Source organism: Trichosurus vulpecula, chromosome 7 (genome assembly GCF_011100635.1).
Source record: "Trichosurus vulpecula isolate mTriVul1 chromosome 7, mTriVul1.pri, whole genome shotgun sequence".
Classification (NCBI taxonomy): Eukaryota; Metazoa; Chordata; class Mammalia; order Diprotodontia; family Phalangeridae; genus Trichosurus; species Trichosurus vulpecula.
Window position 1 is genome coordinate 173,515,792 of NC_050579.1, and position 18,689 is coordinate 173,534,480.

Genomic DNA, 18,689 nt, shown 5'->3' on the forward strand with positions numbered 1-18,689 from the left:
AAGTCTTTGCCAAACATTTTTTAATTCTAGTGCCTTCTTCTTTTATTTCCTGTTTGTCTTATATTTATAGCTTATTTATCATATTCGTTGTCTATTATGTCCCCTATTAGACTGTGAGCTCCTTGAAGGCAGGGGCCATCTTTTGACTCTTTTTATATCCTTAGCATTTAGCACCATGCGTGGCCCCTAGTAGTCCATTAATAGATGTTTATTTACTGACAATGAGTATTTATTTACATATTTATTTGTAAATATGTATCTTTTAAGAAGGAAATATTAGCACTTACAAAAACAATAGAATGGTAGTGGGAATTATAATCTAGAGGCAGTTGGGTGGCACAATAGATAGAATGCTGGAACTGGAGTCAGGAAGACCTGAGTTCAAATCTGGCCTCAGACCATCTATGTGACTTAATTTCTGTCTCAGTTTCCTCAACTGAATAATTGAGATAATAATAGTCCTCACCTTCCAGGGTTGTTGTAATGATCAAATGAGATAATATTTGTAAAGGGCTTGGCACAGTGGCTGGCACAGATTAGCTTTTTAATAAATGTATTCTTTATAAAAGGCTTAACACAGTGTACGGCCCATACTAGGTGCTTAATAAGTAAGTGTTTCCTTCTTTCCTGATAAACTACAGTTTCCTAATGAATGACTGGAATGAGTAAAATAGAAACATGTAGACCAGTTTCTTCTCCCAGAACTTTTGCCTTCATGGAGAACCCATCTATCCTTTGAATTTCAGTAAAAGTGGTTCCCAGTGTACATTTCTAGATTTTAAGATAGTGAAACTCTTTAAAAGTACTAGATTATGGTCAGCATATTGTTTCAAAGATTGTAAAGTGCTTCGTCATGAATAGGATCAGGGTTCAGGGATTGAATTTTGCTGTTCATTTCTTGCAAGTAAATGGATCGTATCATCTACATTTATGATGTATACGATTCTCTAGAGGTCTTTTTTTTTTTTTTTTTTTTTTTTTGCCAGCAGAGGAGCAGCATTAAGCACTGACTTGTATCCCTGTCTAGAGAGAAAATTGTTGCTCCTTGAGGCCTTAATGTGAAATGGGCCATTTGGAAGATCATAGAAAAATGCTCGATTTCTCCCCAAGGATATATGGGGAGGAGAAGAGTGATTTTATATTAATTAAATGAAAACTTCAACATACTACATGTAGATTTTTAGAAGTCTTGTTAAGGATAATTATTTTTCCCCATGTATAATTATTACTTGTCTGGATTGTGTTTTGGCAGCTTTGTATCCTGTGACGTTAGTAAACCCATGGCTTTGGAGATGGCAATCTAATAGGCTCTTTTCCTTATGCTTTTCTTGCCTCATAAATCTCTATCTGCCATTTAAGAAACTAGACATTTTTTCCATAAAACATTATCCCATTTTAGATATCACAGAAGCATCACTGTGTTGTGCTGATGAAATGGATCCCTCCATTCAGGCTTCTTTATCATATTTCACATATTTACAAAATAAAATACAACAGCATAACTTCTGAATGAGCTTTGGATGTTTTAAAAGAAGGTAAATCAGAAGCACTTAGAAGTGCAAGGCTGTTGTTTCAGATAGTACTTGGTAAACAGCAGTTTTCAATATGCTTATCTGTATCTAGGATCAAAGGAGGAATAAGAGTAGGAGTACATATTTTGTTTAACTGTTAATACAATAGAAAGTTTTCTACATAAATATTTATTTATTTAGCTCTTTATTTATTTATTTATTTATATAGCTCTTTGAGGTTTGCAGAGTTTTTCACATACTTTATCTTATTACATTCTCACAACAACCCTGTGCAGTAGATGTTGTGATTATCCTGGTTTTACAGATGAGGAATCTGAGGCTCAGAGAATTTAAGTGACTTACTCGGGGTCACAAGCTAGTCAGTGTCTGAGGCAGGATTCAAACCTGTCTTCCTAGCTCCCAGGTCCCGTGCTGCCCCCCCACCAGGATGATGAAGTTTAGTACATAATTTAAGGGTCCATAATTTTATTCCTGTAACTATTTCTTGTGCTAATGCAGATTACAGCCCCACATGCCTTCAATGGAACCATGTTTCATCAATGTGGGTAATCCTACCAGCAGTCCTGATTGCAGCTCATCCAAGCCTTTTCAGGCTGTATTTTCCTGTAAATTCTTTGTAGGGAAGTGTAATATCAATTAAGTTGGGACTTTTTTACTGTTTTAGAATGATAAATTAAGTGTCTTTGATTGAGCCTTACTAGGTGCAAAGCCCCAGGCCCAAACCCCTATGTACTAGGTGCTAAGCCTATGTGGGCGTGAAGCCCTCAGAGTCCTAAGGGGAGTTGCTAAGACCAGAGCCAATAGTAGGAGCCTAAGTTCTGGTCGCTCAGGTGACGTTTGATGATGACTAAAGAGTGTGTAAAAAGATAGAACAGAGCTATTTGCAGAGGCTCTCACTCTTGGAGGCAAGGGACTCTGGGCAGCCACCCTAAGAGCCTCCTGCCTCACCCAGATGTTGATGGTTTCTTGGTAACTATGAATTGTATTTGGTCCGTTTATAATGTGTGTTTGTAATTTGTTTGTATTTGCTCTGAAGTTCAGGGTGCTGGCTTTTTCCCCTGATCCAAGTGAATGATATTTGTATGCTGGATTGAAATAAGATTGTTAACCCCTTAATGTTGCTTTCCTTAGTAAAGCAGATCAAAAGAACCTGTGCTGGCAGCCTTCTTGTTGTTGGGCTTGTGTTGGTCTTTCACCCTCACAGCAGCTGCTAGCCAGATTGTTGCAACAGGAGGGGGTCCGTCCAATATACTAGGCGCTTTGCCCTATATCTTTGGACACGTGGGTACCAATGTAGCATGTGAGCTGTCCATCATTTATCTCTCCCTATAGTCCATCCTATAGATGACTGATTCATCTGCTTTTTCAGTCATATTTCTCTTTGATAACATTTTTTATGCTGATCATTCCATTGCCCATTAAATGATACACAATTTTTATTCCTTGGAGGTTATGGTATTCTATGATTTGCATCCATAGATCCTCACCAGAAGTTTAATGGTTTTACTAAGATTATTTTTTTCAAGAATCTTTTTGTTACTGAAATTTCTGTGTAATTTCGCAAATGCTATCAATAGTTTGTTCTTCCTGTTCAATTCCAGACCAACTCATTGTACATCTGTAGTGCCCCTTTAAAAGAGGTACCTGTAGTAGTTGTATGGGCTATCCATTCAACTGTATATCACTGCTGAAACAATAGGTGTTCTTCATCCACCTTCACTTGGCTCACATCTGGGGGCTCTGCACGGTTTCAGGTTTTGAGGCAATCAGCACAATGTCATATGCAAATAGGAGTGCCTGGAGGACCTCATATCTATAAGGAATCTCTCTTTAATTTGGAGCATTTGATTTTTTAGTGTTATCGTGAACTTAACAGTCATCAACAAATAAAAACATTTTAGTATGCGCGAAAGAACAAGAAAGGATTATATGAAAAACTTCAGATATGAACAGTTTCTTAATTGTGTGTATGTACAAATGTGTAGATGTGTATATACATGGATATGCATGTACATGTATATATGTACACATACACACATATATAATATGCACAGAGTTTAGAATAATGAAATTTCTTTCTTGCGTCCCCTTCTGTACTTTTTTTTGCATTTAAAAAATGTTTTATTCCTCTTTTTTTATCTTTATATTATTGTTTAATCACTTATCCACCTATCCCAACCTTGTAATATATGTACATACAGTCTAGCAAAATATAAAAATTAAAATGGACCATTTTGACTAAATCACTTCCAAGATCCATTCCAGCTTTAGATTAATGATGATGGTGGCGAATCCACATGAGACATCCTCTATGAAAATGGCAAACACCTTTGGTGTTTCCCTAGCATATGTCTCAATTGATTTTAATTATCACAAGATCATCCGTCAGTCAAGTATTTCTCAAACAACATTATCGTCCTTGTTGTGTCTACAAAGAAATTTCGTTTCATCTTAATACATATGGATGACATCTTCTCATATAGATCAGTCAACAAGGAAGAAGAAGGAAATAAGCATGTGGTATGCACTTCTTACAAATGTTGTCTCATTCGTTCCTCATAGCAATCCTGGGCAGTAGGTGTGATGATTATCCCCATTTTACAGTTGCAGATTCTGAGGCAAACAGAAGTTACATGTCTTGCTGGGGTCTCATAACTAGCCAGCATCTGAGACTGAATTTGAGCTCTCATGTCTTCCTGGCTCTAGGCCCAGTGCTCTGTCCATTGAACCATCAGCTGCCTCTAAACAAGAGTTTAAATAGAAGGTAATCTCAGGAGACGGCACTACTAGGAGAGGGTGAGGGGTACCAGGAAAGGTCTGGCATAGAAGGTGGGATTTGAGCTGAGTCTAGAAGGAAGCCAGAGGATAGAGATGAGAGAGAGGATTCCAGGCATGGAAGACAGCCAGTGAAAAGTCACAGATTCTGGAAATGGATGTGTGTGAGGGAAAACCGAGAAGGGCTGTGTTGTTGGATTAAAGAAGACATGGTGCTGGGTAAAGTACAATAAGACTAAAAACGTAGGAAGGAGCCAGGTTGCAAAAGGCTTTGAAAGCCAAACAGATGGCTTTAGCTTTGATCCAGGAGGTGATAAGGAGATACTAGAGTTTGTTAAAGAGAGGCTTTATAGTGGAGAGTGTTTATGGTGTCATAGCATATTGCATCCAGAAAGAGAACGGATAAATAGAAGTGTGTGTGTGTGTGTGTGTGTATTTATATATACATATATATAATGATTTTACACACACACACATTTGTGTCTAATGGTAACCATCTCTAGGAAGGGAAGAAAAAAAGGAAAAGAAAAGAAAGTTAAAACTTTATATATTTAAAAGCAAGTTAATACATAATAGATTTTCAGTTTCATGTGTAGTCATCTTTTTTTCTATGTCATTGAAATTTTTTTTTAATTCTTAAGTTCAGAACCAAGTAAATTTTAAAAAAAAGTTTTAAAAAGAATCAATTTTTTAAAACCTCCCAAAGCAACTACTTTAAATTCCGTGAACAATAAGCATACACTGTGGTCTGCTGTAAGCTGTTACCTTTTCCATGCCCTTTTCTCAGCAGGGGTAGTGTCTGTAGTTTTCAAATATAGGGTCATAGAGTCATGGGTTTAGAACTGAAAAGGACCTGAGAAGCCATCATATCTAACCTGCTCATTTCATAGGTGAGGAAACTCATGCGTGATTGGTTGATTGACATGTCCAGGGTCATACCGTCAGCAAGTATCTGAGATAGGATTTGAAACCAGGTTTTCCTGACTTCTAGTATAGTGCCTTATTCACTATATCAATATCTGGAGAACTAGTCTCTTAATGTCCTCAAAATTTTGATCTCCCTAATATAGACCACTCTTGTCCCTACTTGGTCTAGTCTAGTTGTGCTCCCTGCTTTTGATGTCCTTATTGCTATTTAAATTCCTCATGTGCTACAGAAGGCAGCGTGACATCAGAATCCTAATTTGGTGGCTCTGGTGTTACTGAAGGATACCAACAACTACAACATCAATGCTGATGGTGGTCACGCAGAAAGCACTTCTTATAGTGCGTGAAGGCTGGGAGAGTGCTGTACACAAGTTGTCACATTTTATCTTCACAACAGCCTGGGTGCCGTTATCATTCCCCTTTTACAGATGAGGAAACTGAGGCTGAGACCCATTAAGTGACTGCCCAAGGTCAGCCTCTAGTAAGTATCCGAGATGGGATTTGAACTCCTTCAAGTGCAGTCCTAAGTGTTCTTGGATATGATCGTGTTAAGCTTTCTCGTCACTTCTTTTCACTGGTTCAACCTTGTTCACAGTTTCCCACCCTTCTCCTCCACAAAGGTTTTACAGATGAGTTTATATCCTAAGCTGGTATTGTCCTTACCTTCCATATCTCTTTGCTAAGCAAACATCCAGTAGTCCCTGCCTGAAAGGATTTCTAAGCAAATTGCTTTATATCAGTTGAACTTCTAAGGAAATGGTTATGGTCCTTGTTGACATCTGCTCCCATTTGTTGATGTCAGTGAGTTGTTTGCATTGGTCATGTTGAAGCTCTTCTCATTGCATGCCATATCTTCTCATCTTTATTCTTCTAGTTGATTCTGATATTTGCTCTAACCGGTTCATGTTTTGACAGTGCATAGACAATTCATTCATAAATTTCTTCCACATTGGTATTCAGTTGTTCCCTACCTGTTAAGATAAATAGGCAGTTGCATTTTTTTGTGTGATATTATTCAGTGTTTACCTGTGAACATTTCCCAGATCTCTTCTTGAAGAAAGTATTTATGACACATGTAGGTATGAGGTTTCTGCCTAGTCTATTAGCCTTTAACTAACCTCTTTTGTTTCTTAATCCTAAGCCTAAGCCTTCCATTATGCCTACCTATCCTTAGAAGTCACTGAGTATTAAAACATATATTTGATTTAATTAGTTGGAGCTTATTGAGTTCTTCCAAAATATGTCTGCCACCTCATCTTCTAGGTATTGGCACATAAGCTGCAGTCCGTGTGTGTGTGTGTGTGTGTGTGTGTGTGTGTGGTTCCCATAAAATAAAATTTCTTTATGCCTTTAGACACATAATAAAATTATTAGTATCTACTCCTTATTTGCCTCTATAACATAACCTGTTAGTCATCCTTTCATGTATAACTATGAACTCTTTTTCATCTTCTGGTTCAATTGAGAATGAGAATATCAATGTAGATGTGATTCTGTTCCTCAGTTATGTTAATTTTGTCATTGGACAAAGATCTCACATTTAGAGTACTAGCAGTTAAATTCATAATTATAACAGTCTGAAAGCTGTGATTTCTTAGAGCACTCTACAACCTTTTCTGCCTTTGTGCCACCATCTCTGAACAAACAAAAGGAATTCGAAATAGGACTCTTTCTTTGTTCTTCAATTTGCTATCAATGAAGAATTCATCACTTAGTGACCAGCCTACTAGAGGTATCCCAATTCCTTAGCAGTAGGTTATTTTCATAAAATGCAATTATAAACAGTTCATCTCCTGTTGGCCAAACCAGCGATGATGTTCAACATCTTTCACTGTTCTCTTTAGATATCATTCCATCACCCTTCTTCATGCTTTTGCATAGATGCTACCCTCAGGTCTAGAATGCATTCCTCCTTCATCCTTACCTAACAGAGTCCTTAACATCCTTCACGTGCCATCTCCTGCTCCAGGGTTTTCCTAATTTCTCCAGTTGTTAGTGTTTTCTCCCTGTTGAAAATATTTTGTATTTACTTATCTCTATATATTGCTTCTAACAGACTTATCATGGGTCTACGGTTGACTACATTCACTTGTAGGTCACCCATCACCCTTCTGCTTGACCCATTGCCATATTCATTCTAATCCTCAGTTCTAGGGTAACTCCCTTGGGTCAGTTTGGATATTTTGTTAACAAAATTGGAATAGCTTCCTTAATCTGTTATCTTAGAGCCCCCACCTCAATTTATTATCATTTATTTAATAAATTCTAGAAATCTTTTTCCTCATAAGGAGCTGCTAATATCACTACATCAAAACCCCTAATATCCTAGGAGTAGCTTAGTATTAAAGTTACTGGCTATGCAGTTCATTAATAATGTAATCCCTAATAACTCAAGAACATAAACATTTACAATACTTTACCTATCAGAAAGACCACAGGGTAACTTCTAGCCATCATCGTATTACTTCTCCTTACTTTTGGAAACATAGCTACACCATTCAGTCCATTCAAGGAACAAAGCAGAGTTTCTATCACAAACTTTCTTCATCATCCTCTTTACAAACTAAAAGTTAAAATACTTTCATCAGGAAAGAGGATCCCTTTATCTTTTCTCTCCTCCAGCTTCTTTACATTCATGACAAGAAAAGATTCCTAAGTTTTTCTCAAGTTCTTACTCTTAATCTCTTTCAAAACCATTCATAAAATTCTTCATAAAATAACAGTTGAGACCATTCTCTCAAGAAAGCAGCTTTTTCTCACCCTCTTTCTCTCTGTCTCCTCTATAATTCCTCCCATACTATCTCCATTGCCTGTCCTATCAGTTTATTAAAAACTGCCATGACAGAACACCCAGAGAATGACAATTAAAACCTTTGCTATCAAGAAATCCAAGCTATTAATCGTCATATGAAAAATGCTCAAAATCAATAATATCAACAGAAATGCAAATTAAAACAACTCTGAAGGACCACCTCACACTCATCCAATTGGATGGAAAATGGTGAATGCTGGAGGGGCTTTAGGAAAACAGGTATCCTCATGCACTGTAGGTGGAACTGTAAACCAATCTAACCATTCTGGAAAGCAATTTGGAACTATGCCCAAAGGACTATAAACCTGTGATCCAGCAATACTACTTGCTGGGTCTGTGCTCCAAGGAAATCAGAGGAAAAGGAAGAAGACCCATGTGTACCAAAATATTTATTGTAGCTCTTTTTGTGGTAGCAAAGAATTGGAAATTGAGGGGATGCCCATCATTTGGGGAATGACTGAACCAGTTGTGGTATATGAATATGATGGACTACTATTGTAAGAAATGATGAATGGGGTGGTTTCAGAAAAACCTGGGAAGAATAGTATGAACTGATGCCAAGTGAACTGAGCAGAACCAGAAAAATATTTTATATAATGATAGTAGTATCATAAAGGTAATCAACTTTGAACTGCTTAGTAGCTGATCAATACAATGACCTGCCACAGTTTCAGAAGACGCAAGAAACATGCTGTCCACCTTCAGAAAGAGAGCTGATGGACTTGGGGTGCAAAATGAAATATGTTTTCTTCTCCTTTTTTGGGAGGGAGAAATGGGAGGCATGAATAATATGGGAATTTTGTTTTTTGGAATTTATTTTGCATGACTCCATGCTCATAATTTTTTCCCCCTTGCTTTCTTAATAGGTGGGGGGGAAAGAAGTGAGAGAATTCAAAACTGGAAATTTAAAAAAAAAAAAGAAACTGCAGGAAAATAACTTCTTTTACAAGCTTCCATGACTCTTAAAAAGACAGCAACAGTAACTAGTCTCTACAGAAAAGCCTTTTTTTGAAACAAGTTCTATCCTTCTTGAAATTTTTTTGTATTTACTCAATTTATATACTCAAATGGATCTGTGATCTCATTGATTTGGGATTTCCCTTCAGTGATTCAGATTGTAAATCCATCAATCCCTGCCCATTCTGTACTTCTCTGATCCATGTCCTGTGATATGTTTGCCACAGAGAGAGTCCACCCACTTTCTCCTGACATTCTAAGGTCACCAATAGAGCATTTTGGTCATTCAGCTGCTTTCCATTTTTATCACCACATAAACAACTTATCTTTTCTTTCTCTAATATAGTCCCATGATAACATCCCTTACACTGTCTCTTAAGGTGTTCTTCATTGGTTATATTTTGCAGCTAGCTCAAACTCACACTATAGTCCTCTCTTCTGTCTTCTGTGTGATATCCATTTTTAATATTTAAAAAATTATATCTTTTGTTTTCTCCAATAGAGTGAATTCTTAAGGATAAAGACTAGTTTGGGTTGGGGAGAGGGGAGGATTGGTCTGTGTCTCCTGCACCTAACACAGTGTCTTGCACATAAATTCTTAAGACATGGTTATTGAATTGGACCCTTTGAAATTTCATCCTAATTTTTTATATTAGTTTGAATTACTGAGAAAGGAGTTAACACTGCCTTCTTACCTCCCTTCACCCTCAAGTTATCTGGCTAAAGAAGTAATTTATTTTCGCTTTTAATTAAAATATCTCTTTTGATGCTCTTGGCTTTTTTCATTATCTGTCGTAAAAATATCAGTGAACCTACACCCAAAAAAGTGTGCTCATTATCTCACTAGTTGGGGTATCAAGTGTACATTTCAGATTTATAGTATCCTTTTCACACGGTCACCAAAAGTTGTGAATTGTATAGTTTTTTTAATAGAACATCTGCATTATAGTTATAGGTATATTTCATTTATTATTAGCTTTTATAGAGTTTTTCAGAAACTAGGATTTTTAACCTGAAATCTTTGGGCTGGTACTTTTAACAGAATAAACTTCAAAATGCACTATTAGATTCACAGGCTGTTCCAAAGCAACCTATTTTCAGTCAATCTTTAGTATATTTGAATACAAATGTTGCTTTATGATTTCACTGCCATATGTTCTGAGGGAAGATGGGTTGGGGAGAGAGCAGTTCCATAAATGAGTCCTTGTCGGGGAAGAGAGGCTGAGCCACCTTGCAAATAGCTTTGTACCCACATGCCTGAGGCCATTGACAATTTGAGGTGGACCAGTAGCAAAGAATGTTCCTTTTATGTCGTTTATTACCTGCATAGGAAAGGTGGCATGGGGGCAGGGCACAAGTTGGATTATGCACGTAGACATAAAAAAATAAAACTCAGCTTTTGCTTACTTGATCCTCAGCTCAAGGAAATCAAAAGAAAAAAGTATATACTTTAAGAAAAGAGCCTATTTATTTTTCTAAATCAAGAGAATAAAGTCTTCATAAAAACTAGTATCCAGATGGTCAATTCAGACATACTGTGTAATGCTATAATTTTTCCTCCTAGTTAAAAGGCTAGCCACTGAGAACCTGGACTCCATTGTAAAAGCCTGCCAAGCAGGGTCAGGAGGAGAGCCTGCCACCCAGCTGACTTCTGTGTTTAGGTAACTGGAAAATATGCCAACTGGCAAGGAAGCTATTGCAAGCCATTTGACAGCCAACATGTTTTTTAAATAACTAATTATCCCAAACATAATGTGTTACTATTTGTTTATAGTATTTCAATTGTTGTCTTCTTGGCAGTTTTATTACCCTGTATTTTCGTTTTAAAGTCTTCTGGGAAAAGGTGCCTGAACTGACTTTAGATTACCTGTGGATTTTGTAGAGAAGAGATGCTGACATGGGTTAGGAGGGAGCTGCGGGTGGGGGGGTGCTGCATTCGTGATGCCAGGTGCACAGACTTTAGGAGCTCGGTAAATAGGACCCTCAGGATCAGAAATAGGAGTCTCTGGAACTCTCTTTACTGTACATACTTTAATGGGAGCACATAGAAAACTCCATTTCACTTTCCTCCTCAATTTCTTGGATGCAGGTTAAGATAATTCATGTTTTTTAAAAAGTTTGATGCTTTTTGTTTTTACATTACTGTCTTTCCCAAATATATACTTCTCTCCCTCCTTCTCCACCCACTGAGCCTTCTCTTATAACAAGGACAGTGAAGAAAAACAGCTGACCTTATCAGTTGTATCTGACAGTATGTGCAACATATCACACCCATGGTCTCCTACCTTTCCTACTAGGGGAAGGAGATGAATTTTTTTTTCATCTCATTTCCAGGACTAAGATTGGTGATTATAATTATCTGGGGTTCAGTTTTACCACCCCTTATGTATATGGTACTTCTCAGTTTACAAAATGCTGTCTTCTCAACAACCCCAAAAGCTAGGCAGTGCAAATATTATCTCCCTTTTACAGATGATGAAACTTGGTGGGCAAGTTGCCCACCATGCCATAGCTATTAACTGTCAGAGTTAGCGTTCAAACACTGATTTCTTCATCCCAAGTCCAATATTTTTTTTCCTACTCTACCCCCTGAGCTCATATCTTTGTAATGAATTAAAGTGAATTCAAGAGCATGGTACTACTGCTTCACTACTATCTTATCATATAGCCTTCAGTTTCTCATTTCTCTTGCCCAGTGGTCTGCTCTGGATTTAACTTGATTACTCTGAGAACTGTAGCAAACTAAAAATGTAGAATTTCTGGAAAATGTGAAGCAGCAGAAGGAGGGGGCTAAAAAACAAACACACACCTATGTGTTATTCGTGTACATGGTACCATGTTGGATAGTTCGTTTTGAGAAGAGAATCAAAATTGGAGGTGGAGATAGAATTTTACGTATATATATAAAATTGAATTTTTGACATAATCTTTAACCATAAACATGAAGACATGAAGGCCCAGGAGAAAAATTCCAAAGCTGATTCCCTGCTCCACCACCCCCCCCCCCCCCGCCCCCTTCACTTCCGAGAGAGGGAACAGAAAACAATGGGAATTTTTAAGGGTCAGTGGAAAATTTTTTCCCCTCTAATTCTCACCTGTACAAGAGTAAGGCATTTTTTTTCCTCTCGCTGCTCCCATATATACAGTTATACTTCAGTGAGGATAAAAATAATCTGTACTTCCCTTAAGAAGTATATTTCTAGTAAAATTCTTAGAATTCCCATCTAGAAGTGATCTTCCTCATGTTTTCAGATTACAGTGCACTGGCAAACAGAAACTGGACTGAGGAATAGCACCAGAGATAATCCTAAGTATTCTGTTTTCTTTTCAGACAGTTTGTCCAAGACTATAGTATGATATATGAGCAACAAGTCTATAACACCTTAGAAATTGTGGCAGAATTAGACCAACAGATTGTCACCAGTTTGATTCCCACACTCACTCAGTGCCTGAAGGACTCTGAGCTTAAACAAGGACTTGGTAGAAATATTGCACAAAGGTATGTTTTATAATTTTATTTTGGTCTTTGGGACAATGATAATAAAAGACACGTTTATTTTGGACGAAACAAGTTTCTAGAGTATAAATTTGTACACTAGTGCTTATAAATTGTTGTGTTGGGCGGAATCTTTTGAACTATCAAAGTTTTATCAATTTAAGCAGACATAAAGCAGTAAAATTTATTTTTTTAACGTAACTACCAAAAATTACACTTCCAAATGAGTGTCATCTGTTTCAAAGTGAGTACATTTGGAAACTATACTCATTATATGATGCTGCTATTACTTAGAACATTTTTGGAAGTCCTTTTTAGGAATTACCTTTAGAGCCTATAGTGTTACATTCTTGTACAGTATCTAGCCACATCAATGACAAATCAGTGGCCTTTGAGGGTAGATCTGAGGTTTGTAAATAATCAAGTCACTGGACACGAAGTCTAGACAATCATTGACTTAAGTTATCTCATGGGAAAGGTAGAGTGGAGGAGGCAATAAAATGTGATAGTAAAGCAGTAAGATTAGCTTTCTCACTTACCTGCTGAGCTGGCTCTGAAGGTACACTGTCAGTATTTGGAGTATTTATTGACAGAACATTAGCCATACTTGGCTAGCCACCTACATTGACTACTTTGAAAAGCTTGTCAGTGTCTTCACATTAGAGTTGAAAGAGACCCTAAAGGTCTTATGTTCCAAACTTCTCCACACATAAACACACACACATACAATTTTATAGATGAGGAAACTAAGGCCCAGGTTGGTTAAGTGATTTGCCCATGGTCCTACAAGTATCAAGTTAAAGAACTGAAATTAGAACCCAAGCCCTCTGACTCCACACCTCATGCTGATATGTATTCATCCAAATGTTTATTTAAAAAAAAAAGTCACCTTATTTATAGACATGGCAACTTTGTGTACACACGTATGAACACATACATAACAATTTTCAACTTAAAATGACTTTGGCCTATTGAACACCACCATGTTAAATAACAACAGTATTATTTAATTGGATCATGTTGCAATAGAAATGGCACCATATCCAGAGTCTAGTGGGTTAGTTTCAAACCTTCACCTCCAACTGCTGGCTTCCCTGGCTTCCTTCATGTCTCAAGTAAGATATACAGTCACACCTTTCACTCCTACTAATAATGCCTTCCTTCTAAGATTACCTTCCATTTGCACTGGATATAGAGCAGCTATGTGGCACAGTGGACAGAGCACTGGGCCTGGCGTAAGGAAGACCTGAGGTCAAATCCAGCCTCAGACACTTTTAACCAGTTGTGTAACCCTGGGCAAGTCATTTAACTCTGTTTGCCTCAGTTTTCTCATCTGTCAAATGAGCTGGAAAAGGAAATAGCAAACCACTCTAGCCCGTATCTTTGCCAAGAAAAGCCCAAATGTGGCTGAAGCAACTGAAAAACAACACACTGTGTATATATGTATGTGTATATATATGTGTGTGTGTGTGTGTGTGTGTGTGTGTGTGTGTGTGTGTGTATCATATGTACGGAGCTATTTGCATATTTATCACTTTATTAGATTGTGAGTTCCTGGAGGTCAGAGACTTTGTTTTTACCTTTCTGTCCCCAGCACTTACTTACGACAGTGTCTGGCCCTTAACTTTTTATTGAGTCATTTCAGTCGTGTCTGACTCATGACCCCATTTCTGGGTCGTCTTGACAAAGATACTGGAATGGTTTGCCATTAAATGCTTGTTACCTGCCTCTGCCACTTGGCTGTCTGTGTACCTTTGGGCAAGTCATTTAACTGAAGTCATTAGGCCTGTTTCCTTGTGTTTTAAATCTGTTAAGTTAGGAGGTTGGAATACTTGACTTCTAAGTCCCCCTCCAACCCTAAATCTGTGATTGCATGATTCTAATTTCACATACTAATTTGTAACTCAAGGAATTTTATAAACCAAACGAAAAAGCTCTAAGTAGTTACTCTGTCTTTAATTATTTAAATTCTTTTTTAAGGAAAGAAAAGTTTGAGGTGAAAGAAAATATTGCTTATTTAAAAGCTTCTTTCAGGAGGAATTTCCCTGTCATATGGCAGCAATAACCATTTATTCACTGGAGCATTTGAAATAAATCTTAGTCCTAGAATGATCTTTTAAAAACGTTTCTAAACTAATGAAGTTTTTTTATCTAACATGGTAGAGAAGAACATGGAGTCTAGAAAGACCATTATAAAATCCTCCAGTTTATCCTCCCTTTACTATTTATGCTTGTTATATCAAAAATTTGCCATTTGATTTTCATACCTTTATTATCCACTTAATAAGAATTAAATGATGAATGTCATTACCTGTTTAAGTCCCCTGACTCCTCAATGCCATATTATTTAAGTAGACTAATGAAATTTTACAGGCTATTTTGTAACTTGAATTTCATTAAGGGCCGCTCTAAGCCAAACCAAAATGCCTTTGATAGTTCCACTGGCCTTAATTATAACAAAACAGTAAATATGGATTTGAAAGGAGTCATTGCTTTTCCTATGCCTGTTGCTTACACTTCATTTTTCACAGGGTATCAGTGTGTAGGTACTCTGAGTGGAATGGAAGGTACATAATATATTTTGTTCATTTTTGTTTTAACAGGGAAGCCTATAGTCGACTTTTATCCTTCCTAGGACAACCAGGTCAAGAGGAGAGACTGAAACTGGAAAATGAGAACACTTAGTGTGTTTTTATGTGACTTGCACTTGTCTTTGGGGACTTCAACATATTGTTGTTACTTAAAGCCACAATATACCATTTGCACTTTCCAAACTCCTACTTTTATGAGCTAGATAATCTTCTAATGATGTGTTAAAAATAAAAATCTGTTTTCTAGAATTTTCTTTATTTAACTCTACATTTCCATAAAGCACATCACTGAGGAAGTGGGAATTAGTTCACTAGGTAAAGCTTTGAAGAGTTTTTAAGTAAGGAGATTGAAAGAGAGCCATTTTCTAATAGAGATTATTTTGCACCTCTCTTGAAATTATGGGTACACTGCTACATGGAAGCCAATCAAGCAGCAAGCATTTGTTAAACAATTGCTATGGGCCAGGCACTGGGATAGGTGATCATTTTTGGTTCTCTGTAGGATATTTTCCACAAAAATAATTCAAAGTTCAAGGGTGATTTTTCTTGGAGTTCTTTTGTAACTTGTATTTAGGTATGCTAAGTATTGAGAAATTCTAGGCTCCCTTGCCCTGCCTTTTAGCTCCAACATAGAGGTCTTTTTTTCTCCTGTCAGGGTTGTCAGGTACAACTAATCTTCAGCTAGAAAGAAAAGAGAGCTATATAAAATTAAATGAATAAATAATCTTTATTTGTTAAGATAAAACCTTTTTTCCTTTCATTTCAGTCCCCATCGTCTGAATTCCATAGCCAGTCCCTTTTTATTGGTCACGATCAACCAATCAACACACATTGATTGAGTGTTCAGTGTGACCAGAAGCCAGGCAACAGTTGGAGGAGGGGGAGCAACTAGGACCAGGGCTAATCCATAATCTGCATACTGACACCTGAATAATCAAGATTTGCCTGTAGCATGTTCGAAAAGAAATCTAGCTATTTTAAGATTAGCACAGAAGAAAGGATTTGGGGAAATTGCCTCTGGGCTCTTTATTCAGGTTCACACTTAAAGAGACTCATACAAGTCTTCAGGTAGTGTATGTGTTTCCTCAGCAACTAGTGTTACTGTATTCTCACAGTATTATTGGAATCTGTCATATCACCATTTGTCCTTTTATTTATGTAACCCCAGCCTATATAGCCACCCACCCCATGTGGAGACTTTGATTATTGTTATTTTAATTAAAAAATGGAAGAGAATTGTGATGGGGGCAGAGGAGGGAGGTGACAGTTAACTGTCATGACTGAAGGAGTGTGTGAGAACTGAGAAGATTAAGAGAAATTTTTTTTCCTGAGGAGACTCAGACAGTAACTGTTGTCTTCTGAGAGATGCAGCTGGATGAATTAACTGTCAACTTTTGTAAGAGTCCATGAGAGAGATTTTGAAAGAACTGAGTTTACATCTTATTCCACGGAGGAGATAGATACCCTGAAAAAAATTCCTGGGAGATTTAAACTGCAATCCTGAGAAAACTGAATCATCGGACTAAGGTGTCAACAGTTGCAGCTGCTAGTTAAGTTGTTTCTGGTTTTGGCCTTTTTTATATTCATTGCTAAAATACTCATTTACATTTTTGTATTATGGATTATTGTTAATAAATTATGTAGCTAGTAATTGATGTTTATCTATGAGACCTGGGTTTGAGGCAGGAGAGAATATATATATATGGGAAAATAAGTTTTTCTAGTTTTTGTATACCAGGGTAGGGGCTCAGAGCTACTTAATTAATGAAATAGTTTCTATATTCATGGGAATTCATGAGGCGGAATCAGAATGTAACTTATTTGCTTTTGAACTGGACATAAGGAGAATTAGTACCATAACAAATTAGATGCTAGGCAGAGGGATGAGTTTATATTTTTCCCTGAGTGGTGTTGCTCTTACAGCATAAACCCTTTTATGTGGGGTAGGCTGGTTTAACAAAACTTAGTCACATGAATGGTCTTAATCGCATTACATCTGGGGTATAACATGAAGTCTGTCATATTTATTCACTCATCACTGGAGATAGGGTGACATGTATATTAATTATAATGATAATAATAGCTAGCATTTATATAGTACATTATGCTATCTCGTTTGATATTTAAATGGCCTGCTGAAATAGGTGTTATTATTATCTACATTTTACTGATACAGAAACCAAGATTGAGAGAGGTTAAGTGACTTGGTCATTATCACACAGCTAGTAAATGTCTGGGCAAGAATTTGAATTCGAGTCTTGTTGCTTCCATATCCTGCATTCTGTCTGCTACACTTCATAGCCATCTAACCAGCTATTGGTCTGGATTGAATAATCCTGTTTGTTTTCATTTTTTTGGTAATTCCATATTATTTGGTAGTTGTTTGGTAGGCCTTATTTGGTAATTCCATAATAACTTATTCTCTTTATCCCCAGAGTCTGTAATCTTATCATGGTTCTCGTACTTTACCAAGGAAACTACTTAGATCTGTAAATTATAATTTGAGATTCTTGGACTAAAAATTCTGTATTAGTTATAGGACAACAAATCAGCGTATGGGCTTTTTTTTTTCCTGTTGGGAGAAAAAAAAAATCTGGTATTTTTGAATATTAAGGCGGTCGTGTTGTTTGAAATATTTCATGCTTGAGAAGAAACCCTAACAATAAAGTTTATCCAAAGCATCAAGCTGGACTTCTATACATATGTATACATACACACGCGCACGCGCACGCACACACACACACTCTAACTTTTATGGTTCACCAGGTCCAAAGAAGCATCTGTACTGTTGTAAGCTGCTATCATTACTTCAGCTAATGTAATTAGAGCATCTTTGTGCTCCTTTATAGGTTAGAGTTATGCAACTTTTTTTTTGTCCATTATCAAAGTGACTTATTGAACCTGAGTTGTACTGGCAACGGAGTTTCAGCACCTGAAAGGATTTCTGGTCATTTGAGGTTTGTCTTTAAAAGGTTTACAGGAATGGCATCTTTAGTCTGAGTATCTTGTTAGGGAAAAAATAGCACTGTGAATTTAAGGGATATAAAGAGTTATTATTGAATATTTTGTGTGTTTTAGTCTGTTTCTTTGCTTTTACTTGCGTATGTATGTGACTACATGTATATAGGTACTCTTGAAATATATCATTATTTTGATACTCAGATCTTTGAGTTTCTCTTTTCGAACCTGTCCTCCACCTCCACTGCAACCCCTCCCTGCCTTGGAAGATAGGTCTTGAAGAGCTGTGGCATCATGAATGTATGATCTGGTGCCTGACTTTCTGGCAATAAGCCCTTCACATAGAGTTAGGCCCATCTTCAGACAGGCAACACTGAATATCTAACTAGACCCACATTCAAAAAGACTTTCTGTTTTGTAGATGAGATCTACAAGAACTTGTGCCTCCACCTTATGCTTTGGGAACAGAAGTATCTCTTTATATTAAAGCCATAGATCTATGGGCATGTACATTGTAGCAAATGCCTGTGGCCAGGAAAATTACTACCATTTTCAATCGGTTCCACTATCTGTTCAAATGTGACCAAGCTGCCCCTGTCCTTCTTGAAAAAATTCTTGATTGTATCCCAGCTATGTTGTAC

At 37.0% G+C, this 18,689-nt stretch overlaps 1 protein-coding gene across 1 annotated transcript in view; it reads left to right on the forward strand.

The window, feature by feature from the left end:
- The window catches only part of MMS22L (MMS22 like, DNA repair protein), a 166,168-nt gene extending 150,884 nt beyond the window's left edge, over nt 1-15,284 (forward strand). The window contains exons 23-25 of the mRNA XM_036767929.1: nt 10,568-10,664; nt 12,335-12,502; nt 15,103-15,284. Coding sequence (XP_036623824.1) covers nt 10,568-10,664; nt 12,335-12,502; nt 15,103-15,184 — 347 coding nt within the window. The 3' untranslated portion in view covers nt 15,185-15,284. The remainder of the gene's footprint in view (nt 1-10,567; nt 10,665-12,334; nt 12,503-15,102) is intronic.
- The last annotated feature ends 3,405 nt before the right edge of the window (nt 15,285-18,689 follow it).